A 20383-nucleotide genomic window follows, 5' to 3' on the forward strand; every position below is an offset into this window, starting at 1 on the left:
GTGAAGACAGCTGGGGAGAGCAGCAAGTGCACCAACAGCGGCACCCTTCAGTAGCAGAAGTGAAGAACTGTAGGCAAACATTGCTTTCAGTTCCAGCTGCTCTGGGATGAAGGTCAAAGATTTGAGAAATCATGACGGTTGACAAGCATGAGTGAATTAATGTACATGAGTAGGAGAACCTATGACTGATATGCATCTCATTTCCTGGGAGCAGATTTTTCTTTTAACCACAAATATGGGCAAACTTTCTGAGAAGCCTACTGTAGAACCAGAATTTACTGCATCTTATGGCTTGCATATCCCATTTTTTCACAGATCTTTTAATCACAGAAGTACTCATCATTACTATGATTTAGAACAAAGATTTTACCCATTGTTTCCCATATCAGTAATTATGTGGAGTGAATTGCTGGGATACTTGAACATACAGCAGTAGAAAACCTGTGCTCTGTACTCTATCTTATCTTGAGATGCTTGGTTTATCCAACAGACAGACAAAACAATTACAGTTGGTAGAGCCAATAAAGCTAAATAAACAAGTGGATGAATAGACAGAAGGAAGTAGCTGTCAACATGTGGTTATATTTACTTCTCTCTGAAGATTGAACACGTTTAATTCTGATGTTCTTTGTGTACATTGCGATATCTAAAAAAGGAAACAAGTTGCTAAAAGCAAAACAATGGATAAATAGATCAAAAACTATTATTATATCACTTTGTTTCATATTTTCCTTTAATTTTAAAGTTGTTACCAGTATATTGTGGTGGTGACCAAATGCCCTCACCAAGATTGAGGCCCCACTGTGCTAGGCACTATGAAAACACAAAGGAAAGACACTGCTCCCTGCGCCAAAGAGCTTGCATTCTAAAATAACAGAAAGTGATGAAGAGTGAGGGAAAGTTATACAGTGAACAGATCAAGTGGTCAGGGTTCATCTTGTTTATCTTGACATGTTTTGTTTATATTACAGAACTTAGTTTTAGGAGTGTGTTTTTTTGGTGGTCAGTGACTGGTGTTGGACTGGGGGGGAGGGAGTGATTGTCTGAGCGAGAGAGGAGTGTTTAAATGAAGGGAGGGAAGATGAAAGAGAAGCACAATAATAGGGATAGTGAGGCAGGGCGGCTGAATGATTGCTGAACTGTAGGAGAGGGGCAGGATTAAGAGGAAACCAATAACCAGCAAATGGAGAAGAATCACCAAACGTTCCTTTCCAGATCTCTTTCCAGTCTCTCTTTCTCTGATTCCTAGCAGGAGGCCTTTCCTCTCTCCCACCCAATATGCCCTCCACCTTTCTGTCTGCTCCAGGTTCCTGAGAGGCAAGTGATATGATGGGTGCGCCTACCTAGCCCCTCTGCAGTTCTCCTCTCTTTCGAAAGTTGGGGGTGTCTCCTCTGAAAACTGGCACAGAATTTCTTGGGAGATGGGATGGGGAAAAATAGAGTTTCCTCCCCTCTTCTCATCTCTTAGGGCTACTGTTCTTTGGAGTAGCTTTATCTGCTACAACCCCAGCTGGCGCTAACCCTGATGATGCATGAGTCTGCCCCCCCCCCCCCCAAAGAAGAAGAAGAAAAGATAAAGTTTAGCTACTTACTCACCCTGAGACTTACATTTATGAAAAGTGATTGTCACGGGGGGAGAATAGAGAGAAGCCATACTTTAAGCCTCCCAAGTAGCAGGGCATCAGATTAGATTTAATATTTATTTGGTTTTGGTTTTTAAGCACCGTGGTTTCACTTGCTGTAGAGTATGCTTCATTTTTCCTGGTCATCTTTTTCATGATCATCCTACATAACTGCTCTAAAATCAGAGCTTGGTCGGTCACCTCTTCTAGTGGATGTTTTTCAGACTGGGGTTGAAACAATGAGACACTGGAGATTCCCAGGACTTGTCACAGACCAAGATAACAATGCTCAAGATTTCCCAACAATAACTTAAGGAGGCCTTTCTAGTAAATACAGCTGCTGAGACCATCCAAAGCACTGTCAAGTAGTTCAGTCCCATTTCTAATATGAGGGTTGATAGGAATATACTAGAGCTTATACTAGTTAATTACTGTCTACAGATTAAAAAAAAGATGGTGCTGAATGCAACGTTTGTGTGGTAGCATGGCCCTGTTCAGTGAAGCTCAATGCATGTTACGTGATTGCCTGAGAGGAATAGAAAAGCTACTTTCTCAGTCTCTGACCAGAATGCATGATAAGGCTTGGTGTCAAAAAGGGCAAGATGGGGCTCACAGCAATTATGGCAGAGGCATACTGGTTTCCTTGACAACCAGATTGAGGATTCTTTGTGATTTATTATTTACCACTTCAAACCCTCGTTCTGTGATTTAATTAGGGAGAGGGATTTCCATATGTCCAGTCCCTTCCAAATTTGAATACCCCAGCACTATTGTTATGACTACACTGCAACTATCCCAAATTGATGTTGCGCTGAAACAGCTACAAATTAGGCTCAGCATTTAGCTTTGTGGAATTTTAGGCAGGTCGCTTAGACAACAGTTAACTGAAATTCAAAGGATATTATACTGGGTGATGACTTGTTAATCTACACTTACTAACAAGGATAATAGACATCTGTGCTCACTCTCCCCCCTCTCCACCCCAGGTTTTTTCAAATGCCTCGGCTTGCAACAAGTGACACTACTCAGTCTTCTTTAGATATGTAGGAAAACAAAATAGTTTCTCCTGTGACCCAGCTTAATAATAAAATAATAATAATAGTTAATGGAGATATCCTATCTCCTAGAGCTGGAAGGGACCTTGAAAGGTCATCAAGTCCAGCCCGCTGCCTTCACTAGCAGGACCAAGTACTGATTTTGTCCCAGATCCCTCAGTGGCCCCCTCAAAGATTGAACTCACAACCCGGGGTTTAGCAGGCCAATGCTCAAACCACTGAGCTATCCCTCCCCCCTTCTTTCCCTTGTTTTGCAGTTTGCTGTTTCAAATTATTTTCTATTTGCTGAGTACAGTAATATTTTTCAGCCACCCTTAAGAATATGTAAATATAGATATAAATAGATATTTGTTTTCTAACTTTACTTTTTCATTAAGGTGGACACTTTGTCATCTGAACAGGAACTCTGTGTGTTCTGGAGCAAAGACTCAGTTACTTGTATCAGTCAGAGACATTGTAAACACAGTTAAATATGGATTTCTAATTGCTTCAAGTGTTTTTCAGATATATATTTCTTGAATTGCATAATTAGACCAAATTGTGATCAATGGTACATTTTGTCTCATAAATTTAAAAAACAATTTCATTATCTATTCAGACATGATCATTTATATAAGATGTATATTTTTCAGGAACATAACTACAATGTTAAGTGAGGAGGAATTACTGTATCACTGGAAAGCCTCTCTCACTGCATGTTGAGGCTGAAATTGGGGCCTCCTAAATAAATTTGTAAGAAAACTACTTTGCTGGGTTGCATGTTTTTTATTACATATTCGGCATGAAGCTTCTGCTGCATTCAATATAATAAATTAAGCAAAGTCCTATGTTTGTCAGAGCTTGGACTGGAATGCAGGGTATGTTGAAAGTGATACAGGAGGTGGCACTTTCCTCTTCATAGGGCAGATCCAAAGCCCACTGAGGGCTGTACACTTAAAACTTGTATTGAAATAGCTACATGTCTCTGGGGCGTGAAAAATCCACACGCCTGAGAGACGTAGCTTTGCTGCCCTAACCCCCGGTATAGACAGTGCTAGATTGAAGGAATAATTCTTCTGTTGACCTAGCTACCGCTTCTCGGGATGGTGGATTAACTACAGTGACGGGAGAACCAGTGAGTGTCCACATGGAAGTGCTACAGCAGCACAGCTGCAGTGTTTTAAGTGTAGACATACCCTGAATAGGTGGAAAGACTCCTGTTGATTTCAGTGGCCTTTGTGTCAAGTCCTAAATCAATACTAAACCAATGTCCCATGGTGTTGGTAAGGGGTACTGGCAGCTAAAGACACTGTCTTTTTAAATGAAACAGAACAATGAGGCTCATTAATGATCCCATTGCATTTTTCCTGAGCACAATGGTGTTGAGCCTGGGTGATCTGACAATTCTAACAGCTCTCTGCTGCATTCATTAAGTCAATGGAAACCTCCCATTGACTTTAATGGTGCAGGATCAGGGCCTAATTGGGGTAATTAGATTCTGCTTTGCCCTAAATTTCCCCATTATTTTTGAGTGCAGCAGCTCCAGAGAGTTGTGTAATGTTGTCCCTTACCTCAGAGGTGGATGCATTTCTTTGCTGAGTAAAGTGATTCCTAAATATTGCATATGGTTTACAAAGTGCACTTGCATTGTTGGATAAATGTAAATCATCATTGAGGAAAGTAGTAGTATTTCCTTTTTTCCCCAGTAAATATTATTTCACCCAGCAAATTTATTATACTGTATAGAACAAGATAATGTGGGCCAGATTCAGTGGAGCAGTGCTGGGTTACAGCAGCTAAAGCTCTGGCTTTCATAGTCAAAATAGGGCAGAAGTGAAAAATACATCACAATTGAATTATAGAAGTATGCATATTGCAAAGAAATAGATGCATTTTCCTGTAACTGTGGATGCCTGGGAAAATCCCTACTTGTACAAAAAGCTTCATGGTTTCTTTACTGTCTAAGCAGAGCAGAACCCCCTTTTAACATCTCAACTGAAAAATCAGCAGAGTAAACAGAATGGTGCTCAGCTTAATCTGCCTGAGAACAGTTAGAGGTGGAATCAGCCCTGCTGCGATTTGTACTTCCATGAAGTTGAGGTATTCAGTACCTGATGATTAGATCACAAGCTATCCCCTCCTTTTTGCAAAACCCATCCTACTGTTTGTACACCTAAATAGTGTGTCTTGAGAACACGCTTTTTGATAGTTTCAGTAGGAAAGTGTACTTTTAGGTGGGATGGAAAAAAAGTAGAGCAGTCAGATCTGTTATATTTGATGGCTGCCTTTTTGAAATACTTGCTTCAGATATTTAGAGCAAGAATTTTCAAAAACAAAATTGCAGGCAAGTCTGGCAGTATATGTAATGTGTATTAATCTGTGAAGAAATTGCCTTATTTTCCAAGACTGTAATAATGGTGCAGTGAATTGTCTAGTTTGTGGGACTCACAAGATGCCTACATTTCTACATATCTCACATACAGCTTTCCAGTTTCTTTCATAAATTGATGCACTGTTTTGGAAGTGCAATTTATCAGCTATTAGATGCATGCTTCTTAAAAGGACGATATTAGCATATGTAAACATTTCCTGTCTCTAGTCCTTTGAAGTGTGTGCTTGTTGTTACTTTCGAATGTAAATACACCTCTACCTCGAAATAATGCTGTCCTCAGGAGCCAAAAAATCTTACCGTGTTATAGGTGAAACCGCGTTATATTGAACTTGCTTTGATCCACCGGAGTGCGCAGCCCCGCCCCCTCCGGAGCACTGCTTTACCACGTTATATCCGAATTCGTGTTATATCGGGTCGCGTTATATCGAGGTAGCGGTGTAATATTAATCATGGAACTTCTGTCCCATGCATTCATAAGAAAAATGATTTTTGATTGTGTCTTGGGGTGGCTATTTCTGGGCCCTCTCCATTTCCATCCTCTCTCACTTGAGCACATGTACGCTCTCCATGCCAACACTGTCTGGCTAAGAGCTGAGAGCAGTTCCTGTACTTTCTAGTGCACTCATTACCATAGCATTTGAGTACCCAGAAGAAGGGTAGTTTTGTGGCTAAGACACAGGACTTGAATTCTGAGATTTTAGGTTCAGTTTCCACCTGTGTGACTTAAATTACTTAATCTCTCAGGAACCTTGTTCACTATCTGTGAGAGAGGCTGTGGACACATGCGTACAGTTCCCCTATAGTTGGTTAATGCCACATTGTAGGTGTCTGATTTCCCCTTACTCAGGTATTTTCTCAGAGATACAGAGTAATTGTTTCATACAAAATATGGTCAGAAAAGATTACTTGGTCTTTCAGTCTGACACTAGGCATTTTTCAAGATTACTCACTACTCATTCTGTTTTTGATAATATCTGAAGTGACTGCATTTGCCATAAAGTACATTTTTTAAATTGTTCTTCTGCTTGTTCTAAAAATGTATATCTGCTATATTTTGGCCATCAGTTTGCTCAGTGGGATCTTGCTTCTTGATATTTACAAGGGTTCTTCTTTCTCCTCCTAATCTAGTCCACTAGAAATATTTTAGAGGGTAGAGTGAATGAACCTAGGTATTGCTATGCTAATAATAAATGTGTATGCACTCTAACTTTGTCTGAAGTGACGTGCTTTCATAGAAACCAAACACATTTTTCATTGTAAATTACACATGTGATAATAGTCTCCACACTGTCTCTATACATTTAGAAGAACACACCAAAAGAACAGAGGACATGTACACACACCCATTGTTACTTAAGACAGTTTAAAAATGTTTCACAAGTCTACACTTCTAAAAGAAACAAGACAAAACCCACCCTTGTACAATAATCTCTTGTACAAAATCTCTTATTGTACAATAACCCTTGTACAAAGATGCTACTGTTTACAGTGCTGATATTACACTATTTTTGGTGAATACTATAATAAATTGTAGAGGTAAACTCACATATTGTAGCCTACGCATGGACTTGTATTTTCAGTTCAGTTTTCACACATAGATGTAGCATGCTGCATTTTGAAAATATAGCCTAAGAGGTGAATTTCCTTGTTCATAAAAGTCAATACAGAAAATACTTGTCATTCTATTAATTATAATAGAATTCCTGAATGAGAACTGAACATGATGAAAAAGTACGGTAATTGCCAAGTAAGGGACAGATATTTTGTTACCTGTACTCAGGTTGAGTAGTACTGAGTTAATGGGATAACTGTGGAGTATGTTACTACTCAAAATGAGTAAGAGCATCAGAATGTGATCCTTAACTTTTACTGAAAGTAGAAACTTTGCTAAGCTGAACAAGGCAAGGTATAACCCTTTCACAAGCCAATGCACACAAAAGGCAATGAGTCATTACTGGCAACTTCATCCTGAGCAATATTTTGATCTTCTGTAGGGTGGTTTGACTTTCACTAATGTGCATATTCATAAGGAATTTTTACCCTTTTTTGAATTTGATTGCACATTCATGCAACACTGTGTGTAACTTATTTATTCAAGGTTTGGGGTATTTTTAAGCTTGGGAAAAAAGGTATTTTGCCTTTGTCCAACTGTCAACTCAGCATAGGCTTTTGAACATTGCTTATGGACATGTTTTGTTTTTTCTCCTTACCAACCTTATGGTTAGCAGAAGTTCCCAGGCAAGTAGGACTTGGTGAGAGAATTTTGAAATATAAATGTTTACCAAGAAATGATATTTTAAAGCAAATACAAAAATTACAATATATTTGAGTTTTGCTACCAACATCCTGTGGGGAGGAAGCAATTCAGCAGGAAATCCTGTTGGCACAGAATTTATGACACAGAAACCATTTGTGTGGCTTGCCTCCCTGTCTCAGCCCTCACTGAGGTTGTTCCAAATTCAGAAGCTTCTCCTTCCTGACAGGTAGCATGTTCAGTTAAGTGCACTGATGGCTAACCATGGGGGATAAGCTCTGAGAGACTAATTGATAGACACGCTCTGGCTGATTTGTTTTGAGAAACTTTAAAGGTACTATGTGTTTAAGTGCTAAAGTAGAAAAGTAGGGTGCCCTCCTTCAGCAGGCAAAAGATCGAGTGCCTACAATGTAAAGAAAAAGAAAGGAGACACTTGTCACCTGGGAACAGGCACCAAACTGGCAAAAGGAAGGGAGTGTCATGGATAGATGAATGGCTTCAGACTGGGATCATTCTAAACCTGGAGGACAAAGTTCTGCCCTCAGATGCTTGAAAGTCCCATTGAAATAAATGGGGGATGTGCATACATCTGAGCATAAAATTTGGCCCTGTGTGAGGATTGAATACCTCATATGCCTATTTAGGTGTGGTTCTGAGTGTTTCACCTTTAGGTCATGTGATTCCTATGTACCACAAGTTGGCAGTGATCAGAAATTGCCAGTGTCAAGTGCCTGGTTTGGTGGCTTTTATTGAATTAATTGGTGGTTTCAATCAAATTCCAGTGCAGTGGCATTCAAGTGCAAAAAACACCACCACAGTGTGGTGTTAATTAGCACCCTTGTGGCAATTGCTGCAGGCAGGTGAAGGATTAAATGGGCATGAAGACAAGTCTGTGTGTTTACCCATAGTAGTGATTCCCTTCAGAATAAGGTTGAGGCGTGCCGGAGTAGGGTAGGAAAGCTTGCACTGCCACTGTCTGTGCTGTACTTGTTCTGGATGATTAGAGGACTTCGGTTTATGGAGCTGTCAATCTAGCACTCTTTTCTCTTGCTGTTTTAAAGAAAGAAAAATTGAAGTCTGCTGCCATGGAAAGCTAGATTTTTGGCCCTCTTGATTAAGGAGAGAGAGCTGCCTAGGAGAATTTAATTGAGGTATCTACCATAATTAACCATATGCAGAAGGAACTGTCACAGTTACAGTAAAGAAATGGGTTCCACTGCCCAGCCAGTTCCTGGTGCAGAAATCAGGTAGGCCTCAAAAATCATGTTTTGCTTCATAGGATTGTTTTTGAGAACGACAGGGGAAAAGAGTTTATGAAAGGCAGATTCTAATATACTTCAGTGAAGTGGAAGCCAGAATCCAGTATTCTGTTGGAGGCTGTGCCTCAAAGAGGTTTCCGTGCTATATGTTTATGTATATACAAAATAGCTATATGATTATACAAAATTGGCAACTGTTGTAATTATGTTGCTTACAGCAAACCTTAAAATATACTAAAATTTGACAAATGTTTTCCAAATTTTAAATGACTTTTAGATTTCATATTAAAATAATTCCATTTTTCAGTCCTTTAATCTGAGGAGTTTGTTGAGAAAAGCTGTCATTAATTACTTAATGTTTGTAAAGTGCTTTGAATACGAAAATTGCTTGTAAGTGCACATTATTATTTTCAAAGAGCAAGGCTTCCAGATTTGGTATAGTGGGATTGTAAAATAAAATAAGGGGTCAGATGAGTTGTTCAGTCATTACTAATTGTCCGATGCAGCACTCTTGTACTCATGCCAGTAGTCCTTACTTATTAGAGTAGTTCATTGAAGTAGAACTGTTGCTTGAATGACAGAGTAAAGACAACTCATATTGTGAGTATGGGTTTGAAGGATCAGGTGGCATATTGGTTCAAGTTCAAATAATAAATATGTCTTTGCTGTCATGTAATTTCCTCAGAATTATACAGCAGATCATTTTTAGCAATCAGGTAAAAAAGATTAAAAATTGAAATAAGATGCTTTACATTTAGTTGGACTATTAAAATGGATTTTCAGCAGTGAATGATCCATTCTCTCTCGATGCTCTTTTAGATACATTCCTTTGTTCTGTCTCTGATGTGAAAACGTTACACTCTATATGAAGATGATGGCAGGACAACCAATTTTTAAAAGGGGTCATTTTCTGCATATTTTTTTATCCTGGTTGGAACAGCTGGCTGTTGTCTACTGTGGCATTGATTCATACTGTTTACATTTTATCTAGTGGAGTTCACTGAAATGAGAGCTGAGTACTGTGAACTCCAGACCTCGGAGTAGTATCAGAAGCTCTTATTGTGCCTATGTAATCTTTTAATAGACATGCTTGCCAGAATGATTTTTTCCTTTGAAGCTAGAATTAGATAGCACACTTGTCATTTAAATTGCCTATATCTTTATGGTATTTGCTACTGCAAAGCATGATCTGTTGACCAGTATTGGATAATTTAGAAGCTGTTTAACAAAATAACATGCTTGTTTGTATAAAATATACACTGCCACGTGTGCCCCCCCCCCCCCAAAGGTGTGTGTGCGGGGGAGAGGGACAGAGAGACTACCCTTAGTGGTGGTGTTAGATCGATCCTGTGAGGAATTTCTGGATTCTGAGGGTTTTATGCATGACTTTACAAATGCTTTGGTGAGCCCGTGCTATGAATTCCCATAATTTTTGTAAACTGCCTCTCTTCTCCCTTTGTCTCTCTCTCTGTCTCTCTCTCTGTCTCTCTCTCTCTCTCATACCTACACACACAATGCATTCTTTCAGAAGTAGGGAGAAGGATTCTAAACACAGTTGTTCATACATATCTGCTTTTTTATAGAATGCAGAATTACAAAATATTCTCATCCAGTCTATCCCGTTTTGATTGGAAAATAAAAGAACCTTTTTCATCAAGCTTTGCATTTGTTTAACAAGTTATTATTGAAATTCTGCTCAACATGCATCACTGTGTCTTGTTTGGAACTTGAATTGTATTTCATGATTTGATAAAATAAACGATTGTGAGAGAGACAACTGTAAACATTCTTCTTGAAAAGATGTGCTCTTTCCAAAAGACCTTTCCATAAGAGCCAAATAACACAAAAACTGACATTTCATTGTTATAATCACCCTGGTCGGTTTTGTTTCGTGTTCATATTACCTTCAACGACTGCACTCTTTTGCTTCGAATAATTTTGTATTTCCAGGAAGATTTACTGGTGGTTTAAGTTTTACCAAGGTTCTAACCGCAAGTAGTACTCATAGTGCCAGTAATATTACTCTTTTTGTTTTTTCTTTACATGGGGAAAAATTCCAAGGTAACTTTTTTTTAATCTTTGTATATTAAGCTTGTTGCATTCTGTTAATATTGGCAACTCAAAAGGATTGTATGCGAGTGGGCACAAAACTGTATTATTAACTTCTCTTTGTGCTTTTATTAATTTAGATAACTTGTTAAAGACAAAATATTTCTTTAATTGGATTAAGTAGCTTGACAACAGGATGGTAAATGAGGCAGAACATGACATTTTGCAAACTTCTGTAAAATATTTTTTAGCATAGTGTGGATCACATTATGTCTACTTAGTAAAGCAGAGCATGCAAATTAGATTTCTGCAATGTGTACTTCAGTTTGCAATTAAATAGGAATAAGTAGTGGGGAAAGTTTCTTTACAAACTATTCTTTGGACTCAATGATCGATATGGCACAAAGAAACGCCTGCTACCATTAAAAATCCCCATTAACCTACTTTTAGCCTTACTTGAAACTGGAAACATGATCTTAGAAGAGCAGATTTATTTTATTATTTCAGATACAATGAATACACTCAACTGAACGTTGAGCAAGTAAAATGTGCAACAGGCATATGTTTGCCATGACAATTGTTTATAAGTTGAGTGTTCAGCATGACAGCAACCTTGTTCTTTTTCTCATTAAGTATTTTTCTCCTTTCCATTTTAGGAAAGAAATCTGATTAAAATATATAAACACAAATGAATCGGAGGTAGCATATGCTTCAGTTGGCAATAGGCTGTTACTTGAGTTAATGTTTAGCTCGTGCTTGCAGTCCCAGCCCCAGTACTGTAGAGGTCCTTGACAATCAGCTAGCACTGTGCTTCCTTAGACATCATGAGCAGTGTCATCCAGGACATGGTTAGCCTGGAAGCAATTAGCAAAAACAACAAGGAAAGTTGATTTTTATTTTTGTTTTGATTTGCAGTCCAACAAAATAGTTTGTGCGTGGCACTGTAAAGCTTTTTCATCCAGGCAGCAGACTGAATGGAGATTCCTTAGTAAAGCAGGGTGTTCAAAACATTAATGGCTGGAAGTGCACCTGAGATATAAAGTTGCTAGTGACAATAGTAATTATTGACAGAGTAGCATACTTACTTGTAAAAAGCTTTGAAATGATGCAAAACCCTGGTCTTTCAAATTTCCATCCTGTCGCAGTTTATCAGGAGTTATCTCCTGAATGTGAATGTATTTCAGTCCTAAGTCACTGCACCTGTTGCCAAGAGGTATTTATTCCAGTCATTCACCAAAAGCACAGAGCGTTATTGCTTGACATTTTATAGCACTGGAAAAAAACCTGTCTTTTCAAAATCATTTGTTCAGAGAGGAGAAAATGGAGCAAAACAGTTCATTTTATCCTAAGCACTGCTATTTGGCAGTGTTCACATTTGCACGGCACAAAGCTGCAATATTGATTTTTCACTCACAAGGCCTCCCACTAGTTCTTTCTTCGATTGTCAGGGTTGTAAGATGGATTGAATTACACTTTGCTTGTTGAAATGCTTATTTTTTCTTTGTTGATAGCAAAAGATTATAAATGAAGCTTAGAATAAAGATCACATCAGCTTTGTTACATGACTTTTAATTTTTTTTTGCTTCCTTTATGGTGATTGTGTTGTAAAAATTCCATAGAGGGACCTCCCTGTCTAACACACTGCTTTCCCGCCTTCTCTCTCTGCAAAGTAGCATCCTACAATATAATGTGAGTGTCCTCTGTTACCCAATGAGTGACCTGATGTTAGCTTGTCTAATATTTTGAAATGTCAGCCCAAATATAGAGCAATGCATGTAGGGAAGGGGGAGGGGAAATCTAGGTCAATGTACAATTGGTGATACTTAAATCAATTGCCACTTCCCTTAGATATAAGATTTGCAGTTAGCTAACATCAGTACAGTATTTTTAGGATTCAGTATATTTCCTGTTGCAAATATAAATGAGGGTAACGATCTGTATTCATCATAGATAATGTAGCATGATTTTCAGTACCATCCCTGTAACGATAGAAGTGTCTGACCTGATGCTGCAAACACGGAGTGGCTTACTGTGCTCAGTCAGCCACACACTGTCAGCTACTTTAACCTCTCTTAGAAGCAAGATGCTCTGCACCCATCTAGCGCTCCTCTACAAACTGCCAGGAGGCCGCAGGAAAAATCCGGCAGCATAGGCAGAATTAACTAATTCCCTACTTTGTGTTGGATGACTTAATTTTCAGAATCACAGAATGCAGGAATGGCAACCATTGGCAGCATTATTACTAGTCCTGGCATGGCTGGGGCCATGGTGGTTAGTTTGGAGGAGCTGTTATATGCATCTGTGGGGATCTCATTCCTCTGCCCATTTTGCACCCTTATGGGACACAGAATGGGGTAATGGTCAGATTCTGTAGCTTCTCTGCAGTAATTTGTTGCAAAGGAAGAATATATACAGGCCATAGTCACAAGCTAAAGTGTATATACTTTGGATCAAAATATGTTGACTGTAATTGAATCACACTCATGTATCAGAGACGAGAGCATGACCTTCTGGCTTTATCTTGGCCCATTGTGACTAAATTTAGCAAAGATCTAATATTAGTGTTTGATGCCATGCATCATATGTTCTGTCAAACCTAGGGGCACGAGTTTTGTATGATGTGAAAGTTTAATTTGAAGTTTCTTTTTTTTAAAGTGTACCGTTCTTTCTTCTGTTTTTAATAAATATTAAAATGGATGAGTGTAAACTGACTTCGCTTACAGATTGACATGATTAAAAGAAACAAGTCTTTTGGAGATCTTACTACTCAACATCTCAATTCAATGGGAGTTTTAATCCACAGATTACTAACACAATAGAAAGAGTGCCTCTCTAGTCCATATAAAATACTACTGCCAAGATCACTTTCTCGCCCGTCAATTTGACCATATCATTTCTTTCTTTAAATCTTTCCACTGGATTCTCCTTCTCCACCTCATCAAATTCAAGATTTTTGTCCTTTCCTTCAAAGTTCTACATAATTCTGCCCTTCTGTACTTATTTGGCCTTGTCCTTTTTGTCACTTCTTGTCTCTTCTGCTTCTCCAGTTACTCCACTATCCTCAAATTCTCCCCCAGTCATCTCTGCGCTTTCTTCCATTTTGCTCAGAACACTCTTCCAGTGCTGATCCACAAAGCCACTACTTTCTCTGCTTTTGATTCTCTTCTAAAGACATACTTCTGATACCATGACTATAAGAAACCAGTGTGTATGTGACTTGAGAATATTCTCTTTCATGCCCCCATCCAAATGCCCCAAAATGGCACATGCTACACCACCTGCTCTTTGTCTGTTTGTCTTTGTTTGAATTTTAGCTATGTTTTATTGTTACAATGCATTTATTATTATAAACTCTTTGGTGCAGAAACTAGGCATTCTTTGTGTTTGGTTGGAAAACACATAGCACAGCGTGAGAACTACTATAAATAAATAATAATTATGCCAGTCGTATTAATACATATACCAGTGGTGTCCAAACCACAGCTCTTTTACAGTTGAAGTGCAGCTCTCAGAGCCCCTTACACCGCCCTCCCATTCTCCCACATACCAGACTGGGGGGCGGGGGGAGCTCGGGGCTTCTGCCCGGTGGAGGGCCTAGGGGCTTTTGCCCAGCGGGGAGGGGAGTCTAGGGGCTTCAGCCCTGTGGGGGTGCCTGTTAGGGCTCAGGGCTTCATCCCCATGGAGCACACCTGCTGGGGCTGGGGGCTTCAGCAGGTGCTTCCCGTGGGGCTGAAACCCCCAGAACCCTCTCTCTACAGGGCAGAAGACCCGAGCCACCAACCCGCCACGGGGCTGAAGCCCCAAGCCCCGGCAAGCACACCCGGCTCTCGAACTTCTGTTGATTATCATATGTGTCTCGGAGGGTCAGTAACTTTGGCCACCCCTGCAATACACCATATTTAAAATAGACTATACCAAATGATTCATATGCTGTGTTGCATGTGTGTAATAAATGTCTGAACCAAAAATCTTTCTGATCACATAATGACTGTATGTGTGTAATAGTTGTATATTATTCCAAATGTTTTGCTTATGGAAGGGAGAGAAATGTTTAGAGTATAGAGTACCAAAGATAGGTAATTCTTGAAATACCTAACCCTTTAGTGTATACCAGAAACCTTTATGGAATCTTAACTATAACAGTGCTAGAGTGTGTTACTAGTTTTACTAGAATGCTTAAAAAAAAAAAAATCTGTGGTGCTGTTGAAAAGTATCTACTGTTTTTAAAGAAGTTATTTAGTACTATCAAATCATCTAACTTATCCCACAATTTAAGATGATGATGGGTTCAAATTTTGTCAGGGAGACAGAGCAATCTGATCTATGTTAAATCTTGTACGTATAGCACAGTGGTTCTCAAATTTTTATGCTGGTGACCCCTTTCACATAGCATGACTCTGAGTGCGAACCCCCCCCCCCCCCTTATAAATTAAAAACACTTTTAAAATATATTTAACACCATTATAAATGCTGGAAGCAAAACGGGGTTTGGGGTGGAGGCTGACAGCTCACAGCCCCCCAATGTAATAAGTTGAGGGGTTCCGACCCCCAGTTTGAGAACCCCTGGTATAGCAGAATATACATATAGCTACTTTATGCTAGCACTCTACACTGACTGCATAATGATGATAAAGGACAAAAGGTTTCCTATTGAATTAGCTAGTCCTAGCTTTTGGTGCCCCAGATAATTGCATGTTACTTCAAAACCCTCAATGGAGTGGTTTGCTTTAAGGAATTCTCTCAGACAGAAGAAGATTTCGTGGGGGGGGGAGAATTGTAAAGGGGATGAATTTTCCTGATTGGACGCAGGAACTTGGGGGGCAGGGGGGCAGAATTGTAAAGGGGATGAATTTTCCTGATTGGACGCAGGAACTTTTCAGCACACTTCTGCAGTCCATTGCAGAAATTACTCACATACTTACTCATAGTGCTGTTACTCAAGTAATGTGCTATTAGTTTATGCAAAATGGCACAGGTATGTACACTAAAATGTAGGTCTGCCGAGCAGCTCTTACAGGCTGTTATGTACGGTGTCTGTGTCAGGCAGCAAACTGTCATGGGGGCCACTTTTGGGACATAGAACATCCAAGAAAGGAAAGCTGCATTTCAAAGAGCGAGGAGAGGCACAAAGAGGAGAGAACCGAGACAGGCAACGCTTTTTCCTCACATTGTTTAGCTGTGACTCTCATCATCTCTGCCTGCTCCCCACTCTTGCAGACTGCTTCTCAGGCTGGGATCTGAGTAGTTAGATAGAGGGCAAAGTAGCTGCTTGGCAAGTTGCTCATCATAAGGCCCTCTTGCCATCCCAAACACCGTTATCACCAGGGAACCCACACCTGAGGCCACACCTCCGTCCTACCACCAGGCGGACACCCACTGCCCCAGTCAAGCACCTCCCACCGCCACCACTCAGCCAGCTGCCCCAAGTGCACTCCCTCTCCCAACATCTTGGGTCAGAGCCAGAGGTCAGAAGCCGAATGCCGGAGCCCAGGGTGAGCCAGAGGCATGGTCGGGAAGCAGAGCCGGGGGTCAGAGCCAAAGGTGTCCAGGATGGATAAGGGCAGGAGCAGGCATGGGCTGGGAGCAGGCATGGGAGCAGGAAGCAGGATCAAGCACAGTTGCAGTGTGGGATGTGTTGTGCTGGCTGCTGCTGGGTCAAGTAGTAGTTTAGCTCCATCCGTTCACCAATCAGGATGTGTATTCAATCAGGCAACCCCCTGCTAGCCTCAGCTATGCCCCAGTGTGTTGGTAGGAGACTGACCTTGCTGCAGTTGGCTCCCTGACACTGCACTCCCACCCAACCAGCTTCTTTTGCCACTGCCCACTACACACTCAGCTGCACCAGGCACTTCCCCCTACTAGAACTCCCACCGAATCAACTTCTTCATCTATCCAGATGCTCCAGCTGACTCCTCCAGCTGCCCCTCCTTATCCTTCTTAGGGCTGGTCTTCACTACCCGCCCGGATTGGCGGTAGAAAATCGATCTCTCGGGGATCGATTTATTGCGTCTCGTCGGGACGCGATAATCGATCCCCGAATCGATACGCGTACTCCACCAGCCCAGGTAGGAGTAAGCGCCGTCGACGGAGGAGCCGCAGCGGTCGATTTGCCGCCGTCCTCACAGCGGGGTAAGTCGGATCAGATACGTCGAATTCAGCTACGCTATTCCCGTAGCTGAATTTGCATATCTGAAATCGATCTTCCCCCGTAGTGTAGACGTAGCCTTAGAGACACAGGTTCTCCTGGGGTGGAGAAAGGGGAGGTTAAGGTCCTGCCTCTGAAAACTCGGCAGCTATGTGAATTGGTTGTGAGAAGAATTCTCCCCGTTGTGTAGCTGAGTTTTCTGCAAATGTGCAGCACATTGATTTACACTGTAAAAACAGTAGCTTTTCAGTGCAAAGGACTGAAAACTTAACTTTGTAACATTTTTTTTTAATTAAAGCTCAGAATGTGTAGAATCCAGAAGAAACCACCAAGCAATTCTGAAATTCTGAAAACGTTTCTTCACTCAGTGATTTTCTCTTATGCCTGGCAATACCTCATTACTGTATTTATCTCTGCTTCTAAAAGGGAGACCCTGGACCAATTCAATATGAATTTAGATCTTTGGAAAACATTCAGGAATTTTTAAAGATATTTTGCAATTAGGCTAATATGATTACAATGCCAAAAGCTATGTTCTGTGAACATGATAAAAAACGTCTGTAATGGCTTGTGTTACTTTCCTCTCCTTGAGCATGGGATAGAAAGTGTAACATCCATGCATACGCCAGAAAATGTTTTCCTTTAGTCAGTTTTTTCTCATTGTTTTAATTTTATTCCTAATTTTTTTTTTTAAGGTTTCAGCCGAGCAGCACTACCATTTGGTTTAGTTAGGAGGGAACTGTCTTGCGAGGGCTACTCCATTGACCTTCGGTGTCCAGGAAGTGATGTCATTATGATAGAGAGTGCTAATTATGGACGGACAGATGACAAGATTTGTGATGCCGACCCTTTCCAAATGGAAAACACAGAATGCTTCCTCCCAGATGCCTACAAAATTATGACACAAAGGTAAAAATGCATTTACTGTTTTCCAAAAGTGTACCACACAATTAATTTACGCATTGTATATGTACTGATTTGCATTTTTGTCTCAATTAAAATATCCGTATAATTTTTACCTAGTAATATTACAAAGAAATTGAAGCTAGCTACCAGCAAATCTTTCTGAGTTCCTTTTATAGTCTCTGTGACAAAAGTGAGAAAGCAGGCAGGTGATTGCAAGGAGAATGAAACATTTCACTTCTTTGAAGCGTCACTGTATCCTCGTCTTTCAGGAGGTCAAACTGCACTCAAAAAGTATTCAAATTGCTGCTGCACATTTAAGCAGTTTCTAAATGCCCATGCTAAGTTAAATGCTTGCTATCAATACAATCAATAACTGACCCCTCTGCTCACCTACAAAACATATCAAACTAAAAAAACTGTACAGACAGGTCAGTTCTTTGGAAAGGCGGTAGATATTGTCCTCTTAGAGGACGAAACTGCTTTCTGACTGTCTTGCTCAGCAGGTATTGCTATCACTCCAGCGTTCAGCAAGTCGCCCTGTTAGTTTCAGGGTATGAGACATAGCACCAATAAAAGGGACTTACTGTACAAAAGCATCACAGAGACTGCATCTGCACTGAAGATTTACAGAAATTCTCCTGCCATGGCCTAATAATACTTGTGTAGATCAGCCAGTGCTAACAATTGTGGAAGCTCTAGTGTAGATTGGTCATAGGATGGTAAAAATGCCCATCATCATCAGAGATTGGATAGAGACCATCTGAAAAAACTCCCTTGTAAGTGCTCAGATGATATCTACATACGATTAGCTTTGTCCATTTTTGTTATAAAATACAAAAAATCATGTCTTTTCAAATAGTCTTATCTTAACAGACAAATGAGTGGGTATTGGTCAAGATTGGTATGATTTCCCCCTCTTCAAAAAAACCCACCCCTCATTATTCTCGTGGGGGGGGGGGGGGGGAGGAAGGGGCCTAGAAAAAGGTGGAGAGAACCATAAAGATTTATGAAGTCAAGTGCATGGTATTTCTTTTATGCTTTATTTCTTTAATTATATTTTCTTATACTATAAAAAGGCATGTTTTCTGTAAGTAAAGCTAAAAACAATAATTGAGTCTCCAGTCTACTATTGTCTTATTACTCTTTATCTTCCCTTCTATACCAGTACACATTCACCAATTTATTTTGTATTTCAGTACCTAGCCTATTATGAAGTTTTTCCACAGTTTTATTTCCATGCTTTTCAACCATTTTGATGTTATTAATTGTAACAACAGCCTTCATAGACCTAGAATTAGGGTAGAAATCTGGATCTTCAATTTTAAATGCTAGAAGGGTATTAAGGAATTTAAGATTATGTTTCACCTGATGGCTTTTGTATTTGTGGTCAGTACTGGAAGGACTCCAAAGCTAATCCTGGCCAAGTTAATGGAAAGGTTCCAGAACTTCTCTGAATCAGTTTGAATTGTCTTTTTGTGGTTCTAGTTCATTGTTGTTAAATAGATCAAGACAGATTTCCACTGAGACTGTAGCAGCAGTGTCATCAGCCTGAGCGTCATCTGTCAAGTCCCTTCGAAACCACTTTCAGTTGCTTTGTAAGTGTAGTGCTTCTCTGTAGAGTTCCTTGTTGTGTAAAATACATGTTGTGTTTTGATCAAAGTCTTCTTTATGCTCAGCACATGTTTCAGGATTGTGGCAGTTGGATGCAAATATAAACACGCAATCTTCCTGAGAGTTCCACCTGAGTGTCATTGGGAAGCTGGGACATCAGTTTTTTCGTCAGAGCGCATGAAGCTTATGGTGGTTGCAGAAGTATTTTTGAATTTTCATGATCTGCAGAACTGGGCTAGGTGTTACTTTATATCTCAACTGGAAAAAATCGTGTGCTGCATATGTCAGAGGTTTAGGTTGTTTGCATCTGAGAAGTTTTAAACTTTTTCAATTTTTTAAAATTCTCTTTTGTTATCTAAGCAAATGGCCAAGACCATGTGTCACACTTTTTTTCTACTTTCTTGGCTGAAATTTCTAGAATTTTTGACTTTAATGTTCTATGGTTTTCTTTTTCAGACACAGAATCAATGACATTTAGTAGGAATGCACTTTCCCTCTGTCTTCCAATATTTTCTTAACATTGCTCAATTTGTGCTATATAAAAAGAAGGTTGCAACTTTCTTATCAAGTATTTCAAGTCTTTATCTTTCATTTGTTTATAATAGCATAACCAGTGATTGATCTTAGTTATTTTGGAGGGTGAATTGATGCTGGTCCTGAATAAAATGTATTTTGAAGGGGTGTTGTATGTCTTGAAACAGGCACTTGTTTTTATCGCAGCTGTATTTCAATGACAACAGTGGTATAGAGGATCATCAGACTCACTAGTGTACTGCTGTCTTACCTCAGCAGAAAAAAAGCTTAATTCATTTGTACATTTGCTCATGAAGAAACCATTTTTTTGTGCTTTTTGAGATGAGCACTAATCCTTTCCATCTCACTACTTAACAGCTCCTGACAATGTTTTCTTTTTACTTCAGAAGAATGATCTATTTCCATTATTACTTCAGGCCATTCAGTTACTTTCTGCTGCCTTCAATTTTTTGGCAAACTAAATCATATAAATTCATAGAATGATGTTTGGTAATTACTAAATGCTAGCCATGTGTTTGCAGTATTACTCCGCAGCTTTAGCATTTACTACAAATCTAAGAAACAACCTAGTGAAAAC

General features: G+C 39.8%; 1 protein-coding gene across 1 annotated transcript in view; it reads left to right on the forward strand.

Annotated features, from left to right (window-relative positions):
• ADGRL2 (adhesion G protein-coupled receptor L2) overlaps positions 1–20383 on the forward strand; it is a 151253-nt gene that overhangs the window by 48348 nt on the left and 82522 nt on the right. The window contains exon 2 of the mRNA XM_065410118.1: positions 17451–17664. Within this exon, the coding sequence (XP_065266190.1) occupies positions 17451–17664 (214 nt within the window). The remainder of the gene's footprint in view (positions 1–17450; positions 17665–20383) is intronic.

The sequence above is a fragment of the Emys orbicularis genome, chromosome 8, assembly GCF_028017835.1.
Source record: "Emys orbicularis isolate rEmyOrb1 chromosome 8, rEmyOrb1.hap1, whole genome shotgun sequence".
Classification (NCBI taxonomy): domain Eukaryota; kingdom Metazoa; phylum Chordata; order Testudines; family Emydidae; genus Emys; species Emys orbicularis.